General features: G+C 38.1%; 1 protein-coding gene across 1 annotated transcript; it reads right to left on the bottom strand.

Annotated features, from left to right (window-relative positions):
- Positions 1-175: 175 nt before the first annotated feature.
- LOC145419437 (regulator of telomere elongation helicase 1-like) lies at positions 176-18,703 on the bottom strand. Its single transcript, XM_080287516.1, has 27 exons — positions 18,453-18,703; positions 17,005-17,194; positions 16,052-16,145; positions 15,467-15,548; positions 14,003-14,063; positions 13,297-13,372; positions 11,873-11,957; positions 11,641-11,706; positions 10,742-10,898; positions 10,416-10,454; positions 10,254-10,326; positions 9,987-10,084; positions 9,803-9,858; positions 9,489-9,560; positions 9,204-9,285; positions 8,883-9,015; positions 7,355-7,468; positions 6,761-6,801; positions 6,169-6,254; positions 5,299-5,376; positions 5,071-5,148; positions 3,730-3,876; positions 3,425-3,540; positions 3,118-3,241; positions 2,475-2,640; positions 2,052-2,191; positions 176-427 (listed from the first exon to the last, which is right to left on the bottom strand). The coding sequence occupies exons 1-27, from the start codon at positions 18,552-18,554 to the stop codon at positions 191-193; spliced, it is 2,793 nt and encodes a 930-aa protein (XP_080143642.1). The 5' UTR covers positions 18,555-18,703; the 3' UTR covers positions 176-190.
- Between the last annotated feature and the right edge of the window lie 360 nt (positions 18,704-19,063).

Raw genomic sequence — 19,063 nt, 5'->3', positions numbered from 1 at the left:
GTTAGACACATTTTACCTAGAGAGTAATATGAACTACTCGTAAATCTAGAAAACGTGTTCCGAGTTCAGACCTGTGCAAAGCAGGTATACTTCATAGATGTAGGTGAGAGAGCGTACTCTCATGCCTCCAGTGAGTATATTGTCATTCTTAAAGTCTCAGTGTTAACCAAGTGAGGTATTTTTGCAGCTATTAATTTATGACAGCAGAAGATTTACCATGTAGGAGATTCTGAGTATTAGTGTCTTTGCCTAAAAATGCGGTTTCAGTCAGCAGGTGATTCAGGTCATCAGTCTTTTTGTAGGTGTGCAGCGCCCGTATGATGCGGTGACAGCAGACCTCACTCAGGGACTTCTTCATGTCCGCCAGGAATGTCTTAGCCCTGCTGGGTTTACGTTCTTGAGACAAATCCTCAGGGACACCCAGCTTCTTCAATGACATTAGAAGAAACAAAATCTGAGCAGCATAAACTTTTTTACCACTATTTTACAAGTACAGAAATCAATCAAAAACTAAGTATACTTCCAGCTCTCAAGACTGTCTTCCACGTGCTTACATCTCTCACTACAATTCACAATGTTGTCTGAGAACATCACAGTCCATGGAGACTACTGCCTGACCTCATCTGTCAACCATTAGTACTGCAAACAAAAGTGGCCCAGATCAGATCCCCATCTGTCATTCCTACTGCACACCTACTCATGTATCTGGCTCTTACTCTGACTTATTTCTGCAGTACCATATTTCCTTTCTTGGCATGCTACCATGTGAGGTCCAAAAAGACACAATGCGAATACTTCTGACCTTCTCTATATACCAGATTAGGCTTAACATTATGAACCCTAACAGCTGAAGTGAAGAAGATTGATTCTCTCTTCATCATGGTACCTGTCTTGGTTTATATTAATTTCCAGTTTGCAATGGTCAGTATCTATCAAAAGTGGTTCAAGAAAGAAAGTGTGTGAACCAGCGACAGGGTCATGGGTGGCCAAGGCTCACTAATGAGTAAAAACTGGCCTATGTGTACTAATCAAAAAAAGCGACTGTGGCTAAAACTGCTAAAAAAGTCTTGGTTGATTCTGATAGAAATCTGTCAGAATACAGAGTGGATCACATATAAGTATGGGGCTACATAGCTTCAGACCAGTCAGGGTGATCATGCTAAGCCCTGTCCACTGCCAATAATAGGTAATTAGAATTGAATTATTTTTTTGGGTCATATTAATGACCCTCTCAAATGCCTTTTTGTGTGGCATGGTGCAGCTAGAGAACCATAAACAGATGCAGCATGTGAGCACACTTTCAATGGAGCCACAGTAGAAGATGATCATTACTTGGATGTTACTTTGAGATGTAAATTTTGCATAAACATTGTTGCAGATCATGCACACCCTTTCATGGAAATAGTATTCCATGATGGCTAAGCAAGATAATGTAAAATACGTTCAAAAATGTTTTGAGGAACACAACTCTGGCTGCAAACATATTGGTGCCAGATAACCCAGACGACCTTCAGAGGTCTTTTGGACTGTTTCGGAAAGTAAGGACAACCAACACAATATTAGGAAAATGGTTATAACGTTATACCATACTGGCATACTTCTCTGTTAACACTCAATGCAAAAAACAAATCTAGTTTTCGTGCCTTAGCATACCTGAAACAGATTGGTATATATGCACCAAGAATATATATCTTCCTTAGCTGCTGGTATATCTCATCTACTTTATCCTGCTGTAGTTACTATAGTTCTGCACATCCTAAATAACTGTACCAATATCCTTCTTCTCTGAGCGATACTCTCACTTTCCAAGACTATGTTAAACAATCTGGTTAAATTTTCACTGCTCTCCCTCCTATACATCTCCATACCTCCACAGGTATGTCATTTGTACCAACTGCCTTTCCAATTTTCATCCTCTTCAAAATCTATAGTAATCCCCCCTCACACATACACACAGACACACACACACACAATTACTCACACACTTTGTCTGTTACTCATGATGTGAATTAGTACTTCTTACACTGTGACAATGTCAGAAAATGATCTACCTTTTGCTCTCGCATGTCCTCTTCAATGGTATTGCTGGCTTGCTCCAAAGCATCCAGCAAGTTGAGTGGTCTCCTGTTATTGTGCAGCACCTCATACTGATTAAGGAAATTGGCCATGTCATTGGCTCCATTCTTCTCATCTGATCACAAAAAAATAATCAAGGACTCACATTGGGGCAGCTGTACATTTTAAAACTAATATTTGCATTTCTGTAGGTTTCGGTTTAACTGGCTTTTAGTCACTTCAATTTATACCATTTATTATTGAACTCATTGTTTCTAATGTAGTTTTTCTCCATTTAAACTCAATGAATTGTAAAGACATTCTAGTGAAATATATCTGGTATAGCAAAAGCACACCTTGATCTTTAATATGCTAAAACGAAACATAGCAAAACATCAAACCACATCCATTGTACTAACTGAGTCTCCTCCTCTTCAAGCTGGGAAGGTATGTGTCCAACACCTTGGCCTTCTGGGTGTGAGAAGTTTGCAAGTAGCGGCGAGAAGTGGAACTGGAGGACTGAGTGTCTCGTGAACACTCAGTCTCGTGGTTGTGTGCTGGAGCCTTCTTCCCAACCACAGGCCTCTTAAATGTTTAATGCACACACTGTCAGGAGAAGCTGACCAACTGACCTGCAAACAACTTTCATAAAAGCGTCTACACATTTTACTGCACATGCAATGATATGATATGTTAGCCGATATTTATTATTAAAAGAATCCGACAAAGGTTGGCACGGTGTTACAAAAACCCATAACTCTAACTTTATTATAAAAAAACTGGCAGAAAAAACTAGAAATCAAAGTTCATTAAAAGTATATTTTGGCGAGATAAATAGTGCCATAGACATTAATGAAAATACTCAAGGTAAATATTCACATTTTTAACTACTCTGGATTTTTTTTGTTTTAAATCACAACTCAAGTTTCCTATCTTTTCAGAGCTTAAAAAACCTACCCACAAATCCGGATTACCAACAGTACTATTAGCTGGTTCCTTAACAAAACTGAATAATGAAAGAATTTGCAGCATTGTATGAACTGTGCAGGTGCGACTACCCACCATTTTTTGTGCAGTCCTGAAGAACTGAGAGACATCACGGACGACATTGCCAAAGGTGTCATAGAGGCGCACATAAGACCTCACCCATGATGGAAGCATGGCCCGGGTATCAGCATTTTTAAATCTGTTGGGAAACTTTTCATTTTAGTTTAAGAATACTTTTTTACATTTTCAATTAATAAGGTGAACTAAGCACTTAATTGAGAATTTTTTAAATGTGAAGCTTCGGAGACACTGTCTGGTATAGTGGAGAATGTTCCCTCTTGTATGATGTTACTTAATTAAGTAAACGTGGTCTATATCTGACCTCTGATCACACAAGAAGATCGCTCCATAGTCTTCCTTGTGACGAATCACTCTACCAATGGCCTGATTCACAGCTCTGAAAGCCTGCTGTCTGTACCAGTCTTGCCCTGATAAGTACTGTTCACACACATACACACACACACACACACACACACACACACACACACACACACACACACACACACACACACACACACACACACACACACACACACACACACACACACACAGAAATCCAACTACCGTTATACGACCAAGCAATCCTTTAGTGTACCTCAATAGTTAATTTTGTTGATTTTCTTTCACCTTTTGCCCTACAGAATTCTTTTGATTCATCTCATCCAAAAATTGCATTTTCAGGACAACGCGAGGGTCTTTTTTTGGAGGGAAAGGAAGGCCAGTAATGATGACACCCCGACCAAACATGTCTGCAAAATCCAGACCCTCGCTCGCCTAAGACAAGAAGATATAATTACATAGCAGCTTTGAGAGAAAGTTTTTGTGTAACCCTACATTAAAATGAAAGAGAATCCTAACTCCATATCTACGTTTTCTTAAATGTTTATCCAATTAGTCACAGCCATCATAGAAAAAGAGGTAGGTTGCAAAATGGAAAAACAGCATAAAACGGTTAACAAAGAGAGATATTCATGTCACAAAAATGAACAGTCATTCCCAAAACATTGTATGGTAATACACTTGTAAACAAAAGAAAAAAAATTGCCTGATGTTGACACAAGAGGACAAGGGTACCAAAGATATGACATGTCCTTTGAATATCATATACAATTGTGATCAGAAGTTTATGAACACTCATCATGGGTATGAATGTCATGATTATTTTGGGCTTCTAATGATTTCTTTCAACTGCTCTTTTTCCAGGTTGAAATGGTTTTACAGCATTCATCTATTATGACTTGAACATTATTGGATGCACTACTTTAAATTAATTGAGATTTTATATTAATCGCACAGGGTCAAAGGCATATAATAAACTCAAATATCAACAGACATCCACTTAAATCTTTCATAAGGTCTTTGTCTTTCAAATTGATGAGGTCAAGGCCATTAAACTCATCAGTGATTGTGATTTATTACAGCTGGAAGTTTCTCTTTGCAAGCATAAAAAGGACAAATATTCAGAACAACATGAAAGTCCAAGGAACTCAGTTTATGTAAATTGGGAAGGTCTCTTGGAACCATTCTGAACTGCAATTCCAAGATCATTAGTTCAAACAACTTCAATTAAATACAAGATATTCAAATGACTCACTACTTTACCATGCTCTGAAGGGGGGGACTCTAGGATATCAACAACTACAACATTTGCAGGTGTCCACATAGATAAGCCAAATGATTTCTGGAGAACAGTTTTTTGGACCGAGAAAAACAATGATCGAGTTGTTGTCCACAATTACAAGGTGTGTTTGGACGAGTAAAAGTGAGGGCTTAACACCTAACAACACTGCACCAACTATCAAGTATGGTACAGATGGATGATTTGTACGAACATTCATGATCATGATGATTGTATGTAAACTTCTGATCACAACTGTATACCCACACTATACAGCAAAAGTTGGAGCTGAAACATGACAACAGAAAACATTGTAGGACTTTTGCAGAGTCCATGGACAGCCTCCTCACCTTCCCTCGACACACACCAAAGAAGGCTCCTCCTTTGGATCGGGGATCATTGACTTTGGTGTAATAACCATCAATGACCTAGGAATAGACAGAAAGAAGCTCAATTTCTTTCAAATCTTTAGATTTTTATAACTATAAAAAGCTTAGGATATTTCTTCAGATGTGAAATGTTTAAAGAGGGGTTCACAGCCGAGTGATAAGACACCTAAAATATAAATAAATACTAACTTCATTAAAGGTGCCCTTCTCTGTAGGTTCAACAAACATGGGCTTTAACTTCTCAATGCGGTTTGCATGTCCAGTAGCCTGGTGATAACACATATACACACGCAGGAAATTACTTTATACACTAACATCTTAGATTGTTATAAATGATTAAATTGACTGTGGAGTACCTCACTTAAAAAGAAAGAAAGAAAGAAATGAGTTCATACTGGTTAAAAGGCTTTTTACTTTTAATTATTACATTTATATTTTGATATCTTTACTATTTTTTAAAATATGCACACTGTACCCTTACGCACCCTGATGGCTCCCCGCCCCACCAGCTTATCGTTGTGGAGGGGTTTGTATGTCCCAGGTATCCCAGAGGCTAAATTGTGAGGGGGCTATTTGCCCCGTGGTAGGGTCACCCATGGCAAACTGGTCCTGGTTGAGGGGCCACACAAAGAGCGATTTAAAAGGCCCCTGGTAATAGAACGTCAAAGGAACAGTTCCTACTACCCGGGACAGGGTTACCAGGGAGAATGCTGGACAGACCACGTGAACGTAAGGGTATAGTTAGAAGTCCACAAAACTTTGAGAAGTTTTGTGGACTTTGAGAAGGGTGTCTGGCCCATTGCTCCGGGCCATTCGATCCGTATACGACTGTTGCAAAAGCTCGTCTGCATGGCCCATCATCCACTGGAAACAATAGCAGAGTTGTCTGTATATTAAATTTCCATTAAATGTATTTCTAATTTGCTAGACAATACAAAATATAATTCATGGAGAAAGAGAACACAAAACATAAAAGTGACTAGAAAAGCTAAAAAACAAAAAAAAAAAAAACCAAACCCTTATGGTTTTCCACAGGTGATTCTGCTGAATTACACTTACCCTCCAGAATTCCAATGTTTTTTCCATTGAAGGAAAGGAAGGGAAAAATACTAAGAGTCCATGAGGAACCAGACGACTCAGGTTGGCTGAGAAAAGAACACAGGTTACAAAACTGTATCACAATCAAAACCAAGGTAACAATTAAGTTTAAAATCCAGGCATCTGTGAAAATAGAATTTATGAAATTTAACAGAGTTAAAAGTTAGCAGAGAGTTAGCTTGCTAGTTTCCACCTAAACATAGTACGCCATGTTCTGATCGAGAGATTTCTAAAAAAAAACATTACAACATACAGCCGAAGGATGGACGCTAACTTTTTTTTTTTAAAAATGGGCTTGTTCAGATTGAATAGAACAAGATAAAAGCCTTAAAATGTGTTAAAAACACAACAGCCTCAATAAATGCAGAGTAGTTTGGGCCCGGAAACTGGGTTCAGGTACGTCATCACTTAATGAAAAAGATAATAAGCAATATGAAATAACCATGAAGATCAGAGCATTAAGTTAACAGTGTTGCTGATGTCAGTAAGAAAAAAAAATCTCCTTAGAAACAGCAAAACCAAACAATTTCAATACTGTATATTGTGATCTTACCAACAGTGTTGCCTAAAGATGCCATGTTTTCAGGAACAAACCTGTGACAGAAATTTAAAGTTTGAGTTTAGCAATCAAGTAAAAACTTCACAGTCAGAACCAATGTAGGTATATATTAGTTCTGTCAGCGTTCACACGTTAATCTGGCGTTAACAGGCTTAAACGCGTTAAGGCAGTCCTCACAATTAACATGAAAAATATTTTAACGCACTCAATCCATCTGGAGTGCAGAATATAAAACAGTATGATTGGTGGGGTGTTCTTTCTAATACTTATCTTGCAATACAAAGTGCATAGAAAAGACTGTTTTCTTGAATTAGTATTATATAAAAATTAACTAAAGTCTTACATACACATAAAAGGATTTAACTTGACTTTATAATAAATCAAAACATGAGAAAAAAATATCGTTACACAACGATAATTGACTCCAGAAGTCAGAAAAACTAGCAAATAAATGAGCAAATTATAAGTTTTGCCATGCACCTTAATTTGTATTTAGGCATATGGCAAAACATATTTCATTTCAAACAACTGCAAATTTCCAAAGTGACCTGTTAGAAAGTAATCATATGCTAAAAAAAGAATACTGACCTTCGATCAAACGCTGAACTTAAGGGCACTCCATCTGGGCCTTGTGCAATGACGCCCACAAAGATCTGGTCGCGCTCAATCACATGGCTGTTCTCCAGACATACTGGGAATTCTCTGTAAGAGTAGGAGCAGAAACTCACTGTGATCAAGTTTTAGGTTTACCCCGCTGTCCATGCAGCAAACAAAAGTTTACTAGTAATGCTACTTCATATGATACTTCATGATGAATTTCTATTCAGTGAAGGACAGAAAAATTGGAGGTTACAACATTTTCAAAAAGCATTACACTTACAGAAAACCATATATGTTAGATGTATTAGACAGAATTTTTTGAAAATGTAAAGATAAAATGCCGCAAATTCATCGGCATGTGTCATACTGACTAACTCCACTCTCAAGAATCCTGCCCATATTTACAAGCTGCTACACTCGTCACTTTAAATAACATCAAGGTCAATTGGCATTCTCTTTCGAGGATGCCAATGTTTACATTTTGGACAGAGAGGACAGATGGTTTGAAAGAGGAGTGAAAGAAGCCATCTATGTCCACTGTGAGCGACCATCTTTGAACAGAGGCGGGGTTTACGACACCAACTCTCTGCCATCTATAATCCAGTTTTGAGATCCTTCCCAGACGCCTTAACGCCCACTCACATCCTGGGCCATCTGACCTCAGGAATTCGCATGATAAGGTGGGGCCAGGTTTCACAATGAACACACCCGAAACTCTGGCTGATTGGGACCCACACCCAGTTTCCCACCTTGGCTCAGGCGACTAGAGGATCATCAGGGGGTCCTTTTGTCCCTCTGTGGGGAGAAACTCCCACTAGGTTTATATCTGGGACTCTCCACCATTTGACCTTAGAACTGAAGAAGCTTCTCGGATGAGAGGTGAAACGTCTTCAAGCAACTTAAAGAAGTCCAGACGCTTTCCTTTGCAAGCTCCTTTGACCATCAAGGTCAATTTAACTCTTTCAACTGTAACTTGTAAATTTAAATTGTTATTGATCCTTTTACTTTAGTCATAAAGTGTGTATTTGTTTCTTACTCTTCTTATATTTATTGTTAGTCATTTGCACTGCATGGAATTGGAGCCTCATCGTCTTGTCTCGCTATATACTACACTGTATATAGCAGAGATGACAATGCCTTTGGATGCTAACAAATTGTTAGAGGATTACATAGATCTGTGTATTGTCAGAATCATTCTGATTTATTCATAGACCATGTCAAACAAGTTCTCCTGGCTATAAAATGAATCATTAACTTTTATGTTGAGCATCGTTCAATTGCTAGAAAAATCAAATAATGAACAGAAGATTTAAATTATGAGATAGTGAACAGTTTCTACATCAAACAGCAGTTCACTGTAGAAAGGGTTTAATTCTTCTGTTCAATGTTCAGACTAAACAGGTATAAAGGTGATTGTTTTTTTTTATTTTTTTTTATTTTAAAGTAGTTGCTACTCAAGCTGGTGTGGGAAAAATGTAATTGTGCAGCAGGGCAGTCAGAGTGACAGCTAACTTACATTCTCATCTCAGATGTGAAAGAAGACAGGGGCGATAGGGTACCACTTGTCAGAATGATGCAGCGAATGCCTTGATTCACCAGATCTTGCATACTGAAGGCCGGAGAGAAGCACCAGTAACTCAGAATATTTCCTGCAATTTCCAGAGAAACACATCACATTTACCTGTAGTACGAATCTTTCATACACTAATAACGATTGAAACTATAACTTTTAACAGGGTTCACACTCTAGCGGAAATATATAAATGGTATTAATAAAATTCATTCTGTCAATGTGGATCCATGTAACACAACAATGCATCAGGTTGTGCACCGTTACCTTGCTTTTTTGATGAACCTGAAGCCCACATATCAACACTATGTTTTTTTGAGTGAATGCTGGTGTCCCGATGGATATGAACCTGAGCCGAACAAATGACAGAAGCTCATAATTAGTTATTTAATTTCCAAGATTTCTTTTTAAATTTAATATACCGGAACAATGGTGATAGTTGTGGCAAAGATATGCTACTTTTAGCTGGTTCCAATATGAACACGAATTGTATCCCCCCCCCCAAAAAAAAAAATTAAAAAAAAAAAAATTCCATTGACTTAATGAACACACCTTGAAATGAGCCGTGTTGGTTTCCATCTGGTGTAGTTTCTCCTTTTCTGACGGTTCACCACAAAATACCAGCTGAAATAACAAAACAAAGGAGAACCTTCAAACATGCCACAAGGTGATTAAATAACTACTCTTTATACAACGAAGAGTAATGAATTCTATAATTTTATTGACTGTCCTCAATCAAATCTGTTAGGCCACACAAATAATATGGGACCAATGCATATTAATTTTCACTCAAAAAGACAAAAATCCCCCCCCCCCAAAAAAAGTTTAATATTGACCAAATTCTTTAATAGCCATACAAAGTGTACCTGTATGATATCAGAAAGCTTCTGGAGTCCACTAGTATTGAGAAATATTCCTGGCTCTGAGGAGAAACATGCATCAAACAGGTCATTTGTTAATTAGTTGCACTGATCGGTATAATAAAACCAGCCAATGTTACAAATGATAAATGATGTGATAATGTGTCTAAGCCAAAATATGATGCCTTACGTTGTGCCAGGTATCCAATGATGTGCTCCAGAGCTTCATAGACTGCTGTCTTGCTGCTGAAGGTCAGATTAGCTTTTTCGAACACCTCATAGATGAAGCTAAGACACAACATAGAGACATGCAGTGCTTATTAGGTTTATTATAACAGTTAAGATTCAGAATCATTCTCTCAGCAGCTTTAAGTGAGAACCCGCACTACGGTTAAGGTACTAACTACAGAGACATTCTATGACCACACTTTATTTGTTCTACCATGCTGTCACCTACATTCCAGGTTTGGTAATGCCTTGATCACTTGGATCATAGGCATCAATGGCAGCTTCCAGATCCAGTAGTATCTCTGTTAAAGCAGAAAATAAGTTTTGAAAATTAACTCTTGTCACAAACCAACAGGACGACTGACTCCGCAATACTTTAATAAATACTTACGTTTGATTTTTGCAATGGTGGACAAACCTAATTTGAAACCTAAAACAAAAAAAGAAAATATTAAAAGACGTGCAGCTGACAATCCTTTACTTGCTTTACAAAACAACAAAAAATTATTACTATTAATAATTTAATAAGGCCAAGGCTAAACTAAGGCTAATAAAGTTAGTGAAGACTTAGAAGGTAGAAGTAAATCCAAACTTATACAAGTATACAAGTAGCCCAAAATGCCATGAAATTTATACATAACTATACTATATTCCATGGAAAACTCTTTTAGAAACATGTATATAACCTGAGAAATTGAGACAAGTAGGTTTTCTTACCAGAAGCGGAGGTTTCTCCATGAAAGTCTACATTCACAGAGTCTCTGTGGCTGATTTCTTTAGACTGCTCCACAAGCAGCCTGTCCACAGCATTAATGGCTGAGGCTACATCGTAGGGAGTGAGATCAAATGATGTTGATTCTTCACATGTCTTTTCCTGCAAATAAAAGAAGTAAAATTTCCCGGAGGGATTAATAAAGTTTTATCTAATATAATATAATATAAACATTGCTACCCCAAATTGAAAGGTCTGCAAACGTTCTCTTCATGTTTGAAAATGGAATATGTATCAGCCTATAAATAATAGTGATCGCACCACATTGTGTTTTATTTATTACAAATTGTTTGTAAAGCTTAAGTAACTGGAAATTTTAATACATTTCACTTCAACTATTATGGCATGATGATGACATTAGTACTTTAGTATGCCCAAGAGTACATTTCATACAGGAGTTTGAATTTATGTTTTTTAGGTTCTTTAATTAATAAAAGAAAATATTTGTTCATGTTTAAATACTGTACACTGAGCATTTTGTGAAATTGTAGATCTACTGTAATCAATCACTTGTAATGCACAGTAATGACATGGGATTTATTAAAAAATGCATTTTTTTGTGAAGCTATGCTGTTCAATATCTGGCTTGCAAAAGGATAGTTCATTAATGTGAATTTGTGCATGTACTTGTATTTCTCTACACTAAAACAAAAGGAAAATCTGGAAGCATTTGTTTTAATATGTGCTTAGGGTTTGAGCAGCCCAGCGGTCTTTATTTAGGCTCTATGTGGCATACAAGTTAAAATGAATTTGAAAGCCTTAGTAGTGGGTCACTTCTGGTCTTCGAAGCTTTAATTTAGTTTACTTAGTGAATACATTTAACAAAGGAAAGATATAACCATACCACATTGTGAGCCTCGTCAAAGATAACCACAGCTCCATTCAGGTCGATACTGAGTGCCTTACGGCTCTGTGGAATGGAAAGACGGAGAGAGCGAGAGAGTGGCAGTTGAATATTAGGATTCATGGAAATTGGAAATGACAGTGCCAATCATAACACTAAAGTCTCTTTCAATGCTCAATTATGGTCACATATATCATCCTGAGATGTAATGAGGATGGATGACTGAGCTCACCTTTGGATCTAGCAGGTAGTTGTATGGCATAAAAATGACATCTGCTTCTTGTTTCAGTGAACGAGAGAGGTAGTAAGGACAGACTCTGTGGAAAAATGTGCAAATCCGAAATCAAATACATGAACTTCAAACAAAAACAGACCCATCCTGATAGCTGGGTCTAAGTGTAGCCAGGCCTATATAACATCTTACATCCTGCTACTGTGTGTTGGATAGTCTCCGGGGAGCCATTGCACACTCTGCAGTTTCGGTCCTGTGCGCTATGGTTGACTCCTGGCTTTATTGAAGTGGTGCTTAGGGCCTATTGTTGTGGTGCCACAATCAGAGCCTCTGTGCTGTCCTTTAAGCCAGCCTTTGCTAGTTGCCATGTCAATGGTGCGTGTGCTAGAGGGATTGTGCATGACAATTCCTTATCATGTATTTGAGTCACCCAAGCAGCTCATCTCGGGTGGCCCATCTTGCTAGTGTCTTCATGGATGCTGAGGGTTTCATCCTGAACTCACTAATCACCTTGCCTCTTTCTATTGGTTGGGGTGCTGGAGTTTGGGTGAAGATCTCTATAAACTGTGAGGACACCGTATGTCCTGATATCAGTAGCCTATATAAGGTGTCAGTGGCCATTTTATTATTTCGGCTATGGTACACCCAGGTACTTTTAGATTGTTGATTTGACCACTCTTATTTATTTTTGTTTTCGACCTCTGATGGATTTCTTTGGGTTTTTTCAGCATTATGATGTTTCTCCTTCAATTGTATTGATATGACTTTGGTCCTTGTATTGAAAGTTTTAGTGAACTGATACAAAATACAAATTCAACACTTTGATCAACTCTAGATCTTTTTTCTGCTTAATTTGTCATGAAATGATGAAAGACCAGTCCTTACCTGGCCATGAAACTGTCTATCAGTCAGTTATCCAACTACTTTTAAACTGCTAAAAATAGAGGACGATGCATTAAAAATGGCTGCAATTCCTAAACGGTTAACACCAAATATCTGTTAAGCCCCATTCATTTTGCAAGTCACTTAACCCACTCCACCCACTATAATGAAATGCCTCTATTTTGTAACATATTTATTGGGTCACCTCACTGTTCCAATCAAGAGTTCAGCTTAACTTTAAGTTGTGACCCATCTATAGATTACCTACAGGGGTTTCACACTGGCTACAGTTTTAAAGGGTTTTGCTGGACAGCGCTAAATAGCATCTTATACTGAAGTAAAGAGGATACTACTAATCAAGTGACTGATTAATAAAATACTATTTGATTCATTAGCTACTATTAAGACAATACTTTGGTGTCACACAGAGACATACCCACCTGCCAATGCTGATTATTTCTTACCAAAGTAAGAAAGTGCAGAACAGAGACTTATTAGTGAAACAGAAATTTACAAAAAAAAAGAACACATCAATTACACACCTCTGCTTGTTGCCAAATTGGACCAAATCCTCCACATCAAGGATAGAACTAACAAAGTCTCTATCAGTGCTCTTTTCTAGAAGAAAAAAAGAAGATCAAGCTTAAGATTGAGTATTTATAAGATAAATTGCTATAAATCACTGATGGAATAGAATAGAATAGATTAAACCTTTATATTCCCAGAAATTAGAAATTTGGGATGGTTACACAGCTCTTATAGCAAGACAGATATAAACACAAGTAGTCCTTTATACACAAGAAACCAAATTCATATGTGCAGATAAAAATTTACAGAGAGATGTATAAAAATGACACGTGTCAAGTTTCCTGTTTTCTATCAAATGGGGGATTTTTATATAAGTTATAGAACGGCGTCATAACAAGTTATTATAATTTGCTATCCTCGAAGTAACAAATGCATGGACCACATTCTCAACATAACAATTTTCATTCAAATTTTTACAGCCACTAAAAGCAGGCAGTAGACATTTCATTAATATCCACATTTTGGACATTCCTGGACTTCAAACTTCCTCACAGTAGTACGTGAGGCCAAGGTTGTGCGATACATAGAAAGTTATTAGTGTTGAATAATATAATATTTGAATGATATATGTAGTCTGTACAACACAAACAAAAAAGGTAAATTACATGCTTTTCTAGACTATTATGCTACACGGATATAGTCACTCTGTTAGACCATTACCTTCAAGTTTTTTGTAGTAGACACATGACCTGGTGGAAACTTTTCCTCTGCACATATGAACCTGAAAAACAAAAAAATTGATTCCACAATAAGACAAAAATCACTAACTATCTACCCATAACCCGTTACTTATCATTTTTTTTCCACCAGCTAGCTCATTGGCTCATTTTTAATAGTACACATACAGACATTAGAAAGGATAGCGTCACATATGTCTTTTATGCTTTATTCCACACACAGTTAGGTATTGCAAGTTATATGTAGACTGGCACACCCAGGCACCATAAATCACTGGAGAAGAGGAGACCCGTCTCTGACCTTTGGGACTGAGAGGGCCTGCGGGGCGAGGCCTTGGAAGGTGAATCTTCATGTGACTGTTACGTGAAAAACACGGTTGAGACACTCTTGTTGCAGATGAAATAACTATTTTTTGACATGCTGGTGAGGTCTTGTAAGATGCCCAAACCACCTCAACTGGCTCGTTTGAATGTGGAGGAGTAGCCTACTTTAAACTCTGAGAAAATTTACCCTGGATAGGTTTCCCTGTTTGACACTGAACAAGTATAACAAGTTGGTAGAGGCACTATTGGCACGCAGTAGAAAGACAACTACTAGCAAATGGCCTGAGCCCACCAAAATTAGAAAATTGTCATGATGTAATGTTGTAAATATTTAAAATGTAGAAGCAGTAGACACCTATTGCAGCATAACTAAGGGAGGATTCAGGGTCACTTGATCCAGCCCTCACTATACGCTTTAGAAAAGAGGAAGGTTTTAAGCATGATCATAGTCTCCGTCTCCTGAATCCAAACTGGAAGCTGGTTCCACAGAAGAGGGGCCTGAAAACTGAAGGCTCTGCCTCCCATTCTACTTTTAAATACTGTAGGAACAACAAGTAGGCCTGCAGAGCGAAGTGCTCTAATAGGGTGATATGGTACTACAAGGTCATTAAGATAAGATGGGGCCTGATTATTTAAGACCTTGTATGTGAGGAGCAGGATTTGGAATTCATGTAAAGGGGCTGGTGTGGTGGCCGTTGGTTTCATTGAGCTGCTTCCACAAAAATGAGGAATTCATCTTGCTCTCAGATATAATAAAGCTCCACCGTCTTGAACTAGAGCGGGCGATAGTAGTGCTTGTGTTCCTGAGATCTAATGCACACTGAAGGCACCACACCAACCAGAACCTGCAGCAGGTGGAGAACTGATTTTATAATGCTACTGTTGGCGGCTGACCAGAACAAGGATGAAGTTACTGTTTCGAGTGGAAGTCCAATAGAATACAGTTGGCACAACTGATTTTTGTTCTTTGTGAATGTAGTCAAACTTTAAGTAGATTTTCCTCCTTTTTTTCCAGCAGTGAGCTTGAAGAAATTCACTGTTTTGTGTTTAAAACAATTCATTAGACATAGCAGTTAAAACATCCCATTATATTTATATCTCTAATATTGCCTTTATAACTTACTTTGACGTGGTTGCTCTTCTGACACATGACGTCCTGGTTAATACACAACTGCTCTCTTGAGCCCATCACACACACCTTTGGGCTGAATCGAAAGAGACATGGGAGAACTGGTTTACCACAAATAGCCAAAAAAACCAGAACAGACAAAAGGTGCTGCACTCAGTAAGACTTCAAAATGATTATAGCTTATGTAATAACCCTTTAAAGCACCAGTAGTATTTGGTTAATTGGGACTTGTGTGTTGCTTTTTGAGATCTTTTAGCCTGTTAAACTTTGTCAGATACATTCTGTTATTAGGTTTCAGTTATCAGGCCTGAGTGTTTTTTTGTGAAACTGAACTCATTACACAACAAAACAAAATAAAAACGGTAGCTATTGTACCATTCCAGGATCAAATTCAGCTATACTAAAATGTATACTGTAAACCTGGTAATTAAAATTTGTATCTCCCTAGTATATACTAACAGTAGGGGTTTGGTGTCCTCATTACACCATGATCACAAAACCTATTAGAAATGTTGTTTTATATTGTGAATAGCTGTCATTCAGACAATCATGCATGATCAAAAAGTTAGAAATGCTTACCTGTATGAAGTGTTCTTTAACTCATTAATAACCTGTGTAAGCTGAGAATGTGTCCTCGTTGCATATATGATCTTGGGGACATCAGTGTAGTAGGCTTGACAACAATAAGAAAAGACAATTAGGGCTTTATACGTTGCTGAAAAAAATTAACTGAACACTTTTTAACATAGTATACCATCAAGTCAAACTTCTGGGATATTGGGCCTCATTTACTAACAGTGTATATGCGCAAATCTGTCTTTGAAGAAATTTGAGAATTTATGCAATGATCCAAAAGAACACAGACAATACAGTTTGAACAGATTAAACAGCTGAGCAATAAATATGCAAAAGTTGCAACATGATGTATATTCTAAACTTCTATATCAGCCTTCTGTCCAGATTGACATTTCTACAACAGCTGTTTTCCCAAAGCGAGAGACTGAGCACCTGCCACAGCTATTAGCTGTGCTACCACCTCATGGAGCCCCTGAACACCAAGCTGAGCAGCCTCCTACATCTCAACCATTCTTTGTACGATTTGAATGCATAGCTGAAACATGGGGATGACAACCCATCTTGACAGGGAATGGAAGAAGGACATCCTACCAAATATTGACTTACAACCTTGTTAGAGTAGTACAAATGCTGTCTTGAAATATGTAGAATATTTCCATGTATGTTTGGAAACATTACATGTTTGAGTGAATCGTTAAATCCTATTTTCCTAACAAAATATAAAGTGGTTTGAGTGCTCAAAAAGAGTAGAAAAGCACTATAGAAGAAGCAGTCAATTTACCATTTATCAAAATATAAAGAAATCAGTGCTAGCTCATTTTCTATTGCATAGCGATGTAAGCACACAGCATGTCTTCGTAGCTTATATCCTTTGCGTTTTTGTATATGTATCTGTTATTCTTCTTTGACAAGTAAAATTACAAATGACTCTTGATTTGCAGATGATACAAACATACATGGTTTGTCACCGTCAGCTGTCCCCCAGGAAGACATAGGTGTGTTTGGAAACATCTCCTGGCCCAGCCTCTCTGCCATCATACAGGTAGACATGGTGTCCTTGAAGTTCTCCCTCCAGGCCAGGGTGGCACACAGCAGGCACAAAGTCTTACCTGTGCCTGTTGGGCTCTCCAGAACCCCATTGACTTTCTGAAATAACCAGACAGGTAAAGATATACATCAAATAAAATAAAATAAAAAACAAACGGAGAAAACCCAAAAACACAAATTGTGATGGTAACAACATTAAAATATTAGAGACTTCCAGGTATTAGACTACGCTTTTATGAGCAAAGATTTGGCATTGTGGAAAAAGATCTCCCTTTTAGCAGAAAGAAATATCTAGCAGATCAGGTTCATAAAAGGGCAGATATCTGCACAGATCAGTTAAAAGGTAAGGTGAAAAATAAATAAATAAATAAAACAGCACAGCGTGTGTCAAGATCCATTAGGTGACAATTGTGTACAAGTTTGATCAAACTCTGACCAGCACTGTAGAAGTAGAAATTCTTGTGACTTGTGGCTGATATGTGGATATACACCTTGCAATTGCATAAACTGATCAGACCTTTGGCCAGATGTGTAGTGTGGTGAGAAGTAGAAAAAAACTATCAGAGAGAGTACACAACCACATGTTTAGTGCAAAACTGTCTCGGGAGCCTAACATAAGGATGGTTCAGGTTCAGTAAGCTTTCACTGCCAGAGCAAATATTTTATGATTGAAAAACATTGTAATCATTCATACACATGAAAAGGCAGATTTTTAAATCAGTTCTTGATTAAACATCGGGGGTATTTGAGCTGTTTGTCAGCTGTCAAGAGCCAGGGTAAACCCAAGACAAGTCAGCAGAGTGCTATTTATTGTATTACATAGAAACTGTAAAGAAATTCTAAGGACAGGTCAATGACATGAAGCCTCTTTTGTCATATGTTTTTTTCCCCATTATTATCATTATATTATGTGAAGCTACATTTTGGACAAGCAGACGTCAGACGGCTTGTCTTTCGGCAAATGGTAAGCATGGTGGCTTCATGGGGCTTTGGAGCGTGATGTCACGGGAGGGGGTGTGACTGCCGAAGTGCCATTTTAGCAGGCCAAACAAAGGGCTGAAGGAGCGAAAGCATCAGCAATGGCTCGCACTTAATGTGTTGTTGGTTGTTAAATCGCACGATCGGGAAGGGAATAAGCTGGAAAATCGGCTCTATTTTTATTCTTTCCCCACCTGGAAGCATCATGAGGGAGCTCGTGTATCAGATGTTACCAAAAGAAGTCATCTAGCCTGGATAGCAGCTGTGAGACGAGCTGATACTTGCAAGAAATGTGTCAACTCCAAAGCCCAGCAGCCATGACTACTCGGTATTGCCCCCATTTCCATCAACAGACATACACATGACAGTCGATTCTTACCTCCTGAAGACATTCGATTACTTTGTTCATGTATGCCTTCTGAGATTCATACGGAGAAAAGGGGAAATTCACTGTCACTCCCCTAAGAGTCAGCGAAGGCATCCTGTCCTCTGACGATTTGTAGAAAGCAGTTCCCAATCGCGCCCAGTTTTGTCAACGCCTACGTAAGGACGATCGCTATTGGCTGTCCAAGAAGTCGCGAGATAACTAATCGCATAATTTACTTAATTGGTCCTGCCTAAGCATTTGTAACAGACACTGTAGGAAAGAGAAATAACATTGTGGAAGACACATAAAGTGAGTTAAAAAAACAACCTAAAAGCGTTTAGAATACATTTTGCAGCGGAAGTATGGCGTCCCGCTTGCCCTTCACAATAAGAGCATTATAGCGGATTATAATGGGGGACGCTTTTATTTTGTATAACTACCGGAAGTAGTTCCTGTGTACTGACGCTAGCTGGGTAGCTAGCGCCGCGTCGCTTAAAAAGCAGCCGGGCTTGTCTTAAACTTAAGAGGCTGACACTCGCTAAACCACCCGATCGCTCGCCAAGCGACTGTTTCACACTGGACTTATTTTTCGTTAATATGGGCCGATAATTCCTTTATTCTAG

Source organism: Astatotilapia calliptera, chromosome 12 (genome assembly GCF_964374335.1).
Source record: "Astatotilapia calliptera chromosome 12, fAstCal68.1, whole genome shotgun sequence".
Classification (NCBI taxonomy): Eukaryota; Metazoa; Chordata; class Actinopteri; order Cichliformes; family Cichlidae; genus Astatotilapia; species Astatotilapia calliptera.
Note: the sequence above shows the minus strand (reverse complement) of the source record. Positions and strands in the feature narration are given on the sequence as shown.

What these genes read in the sequence shown, in the direction of transcription:
- LOC145419437 (XM_080287516.1), bottom strand. Translation starts at nt 18,554, where the DNA reads ATGCCTTCGCTGACTCTTAGGGGAGTGACAGTGAATTTCCCCTTTTCT. An exon ending in TAATCGAATGTCTTCAGGAG is followed by an intron (nt 17,195 to 18,452) that starts GTAAGAATCGAC and finishes TGGTTATTTCAG; the next exon opens with AAAGTCAATGGGGTTCTGGA. An exon ending in CATTGGATACCTGGCACAAC is followed by an intron (nt 9,859 to 9,986) that starts GTAAGGCATCAT and finishes GTTTCTCCTCAG; the next exon opens with AGCCAGGAATATTTCTCAAT.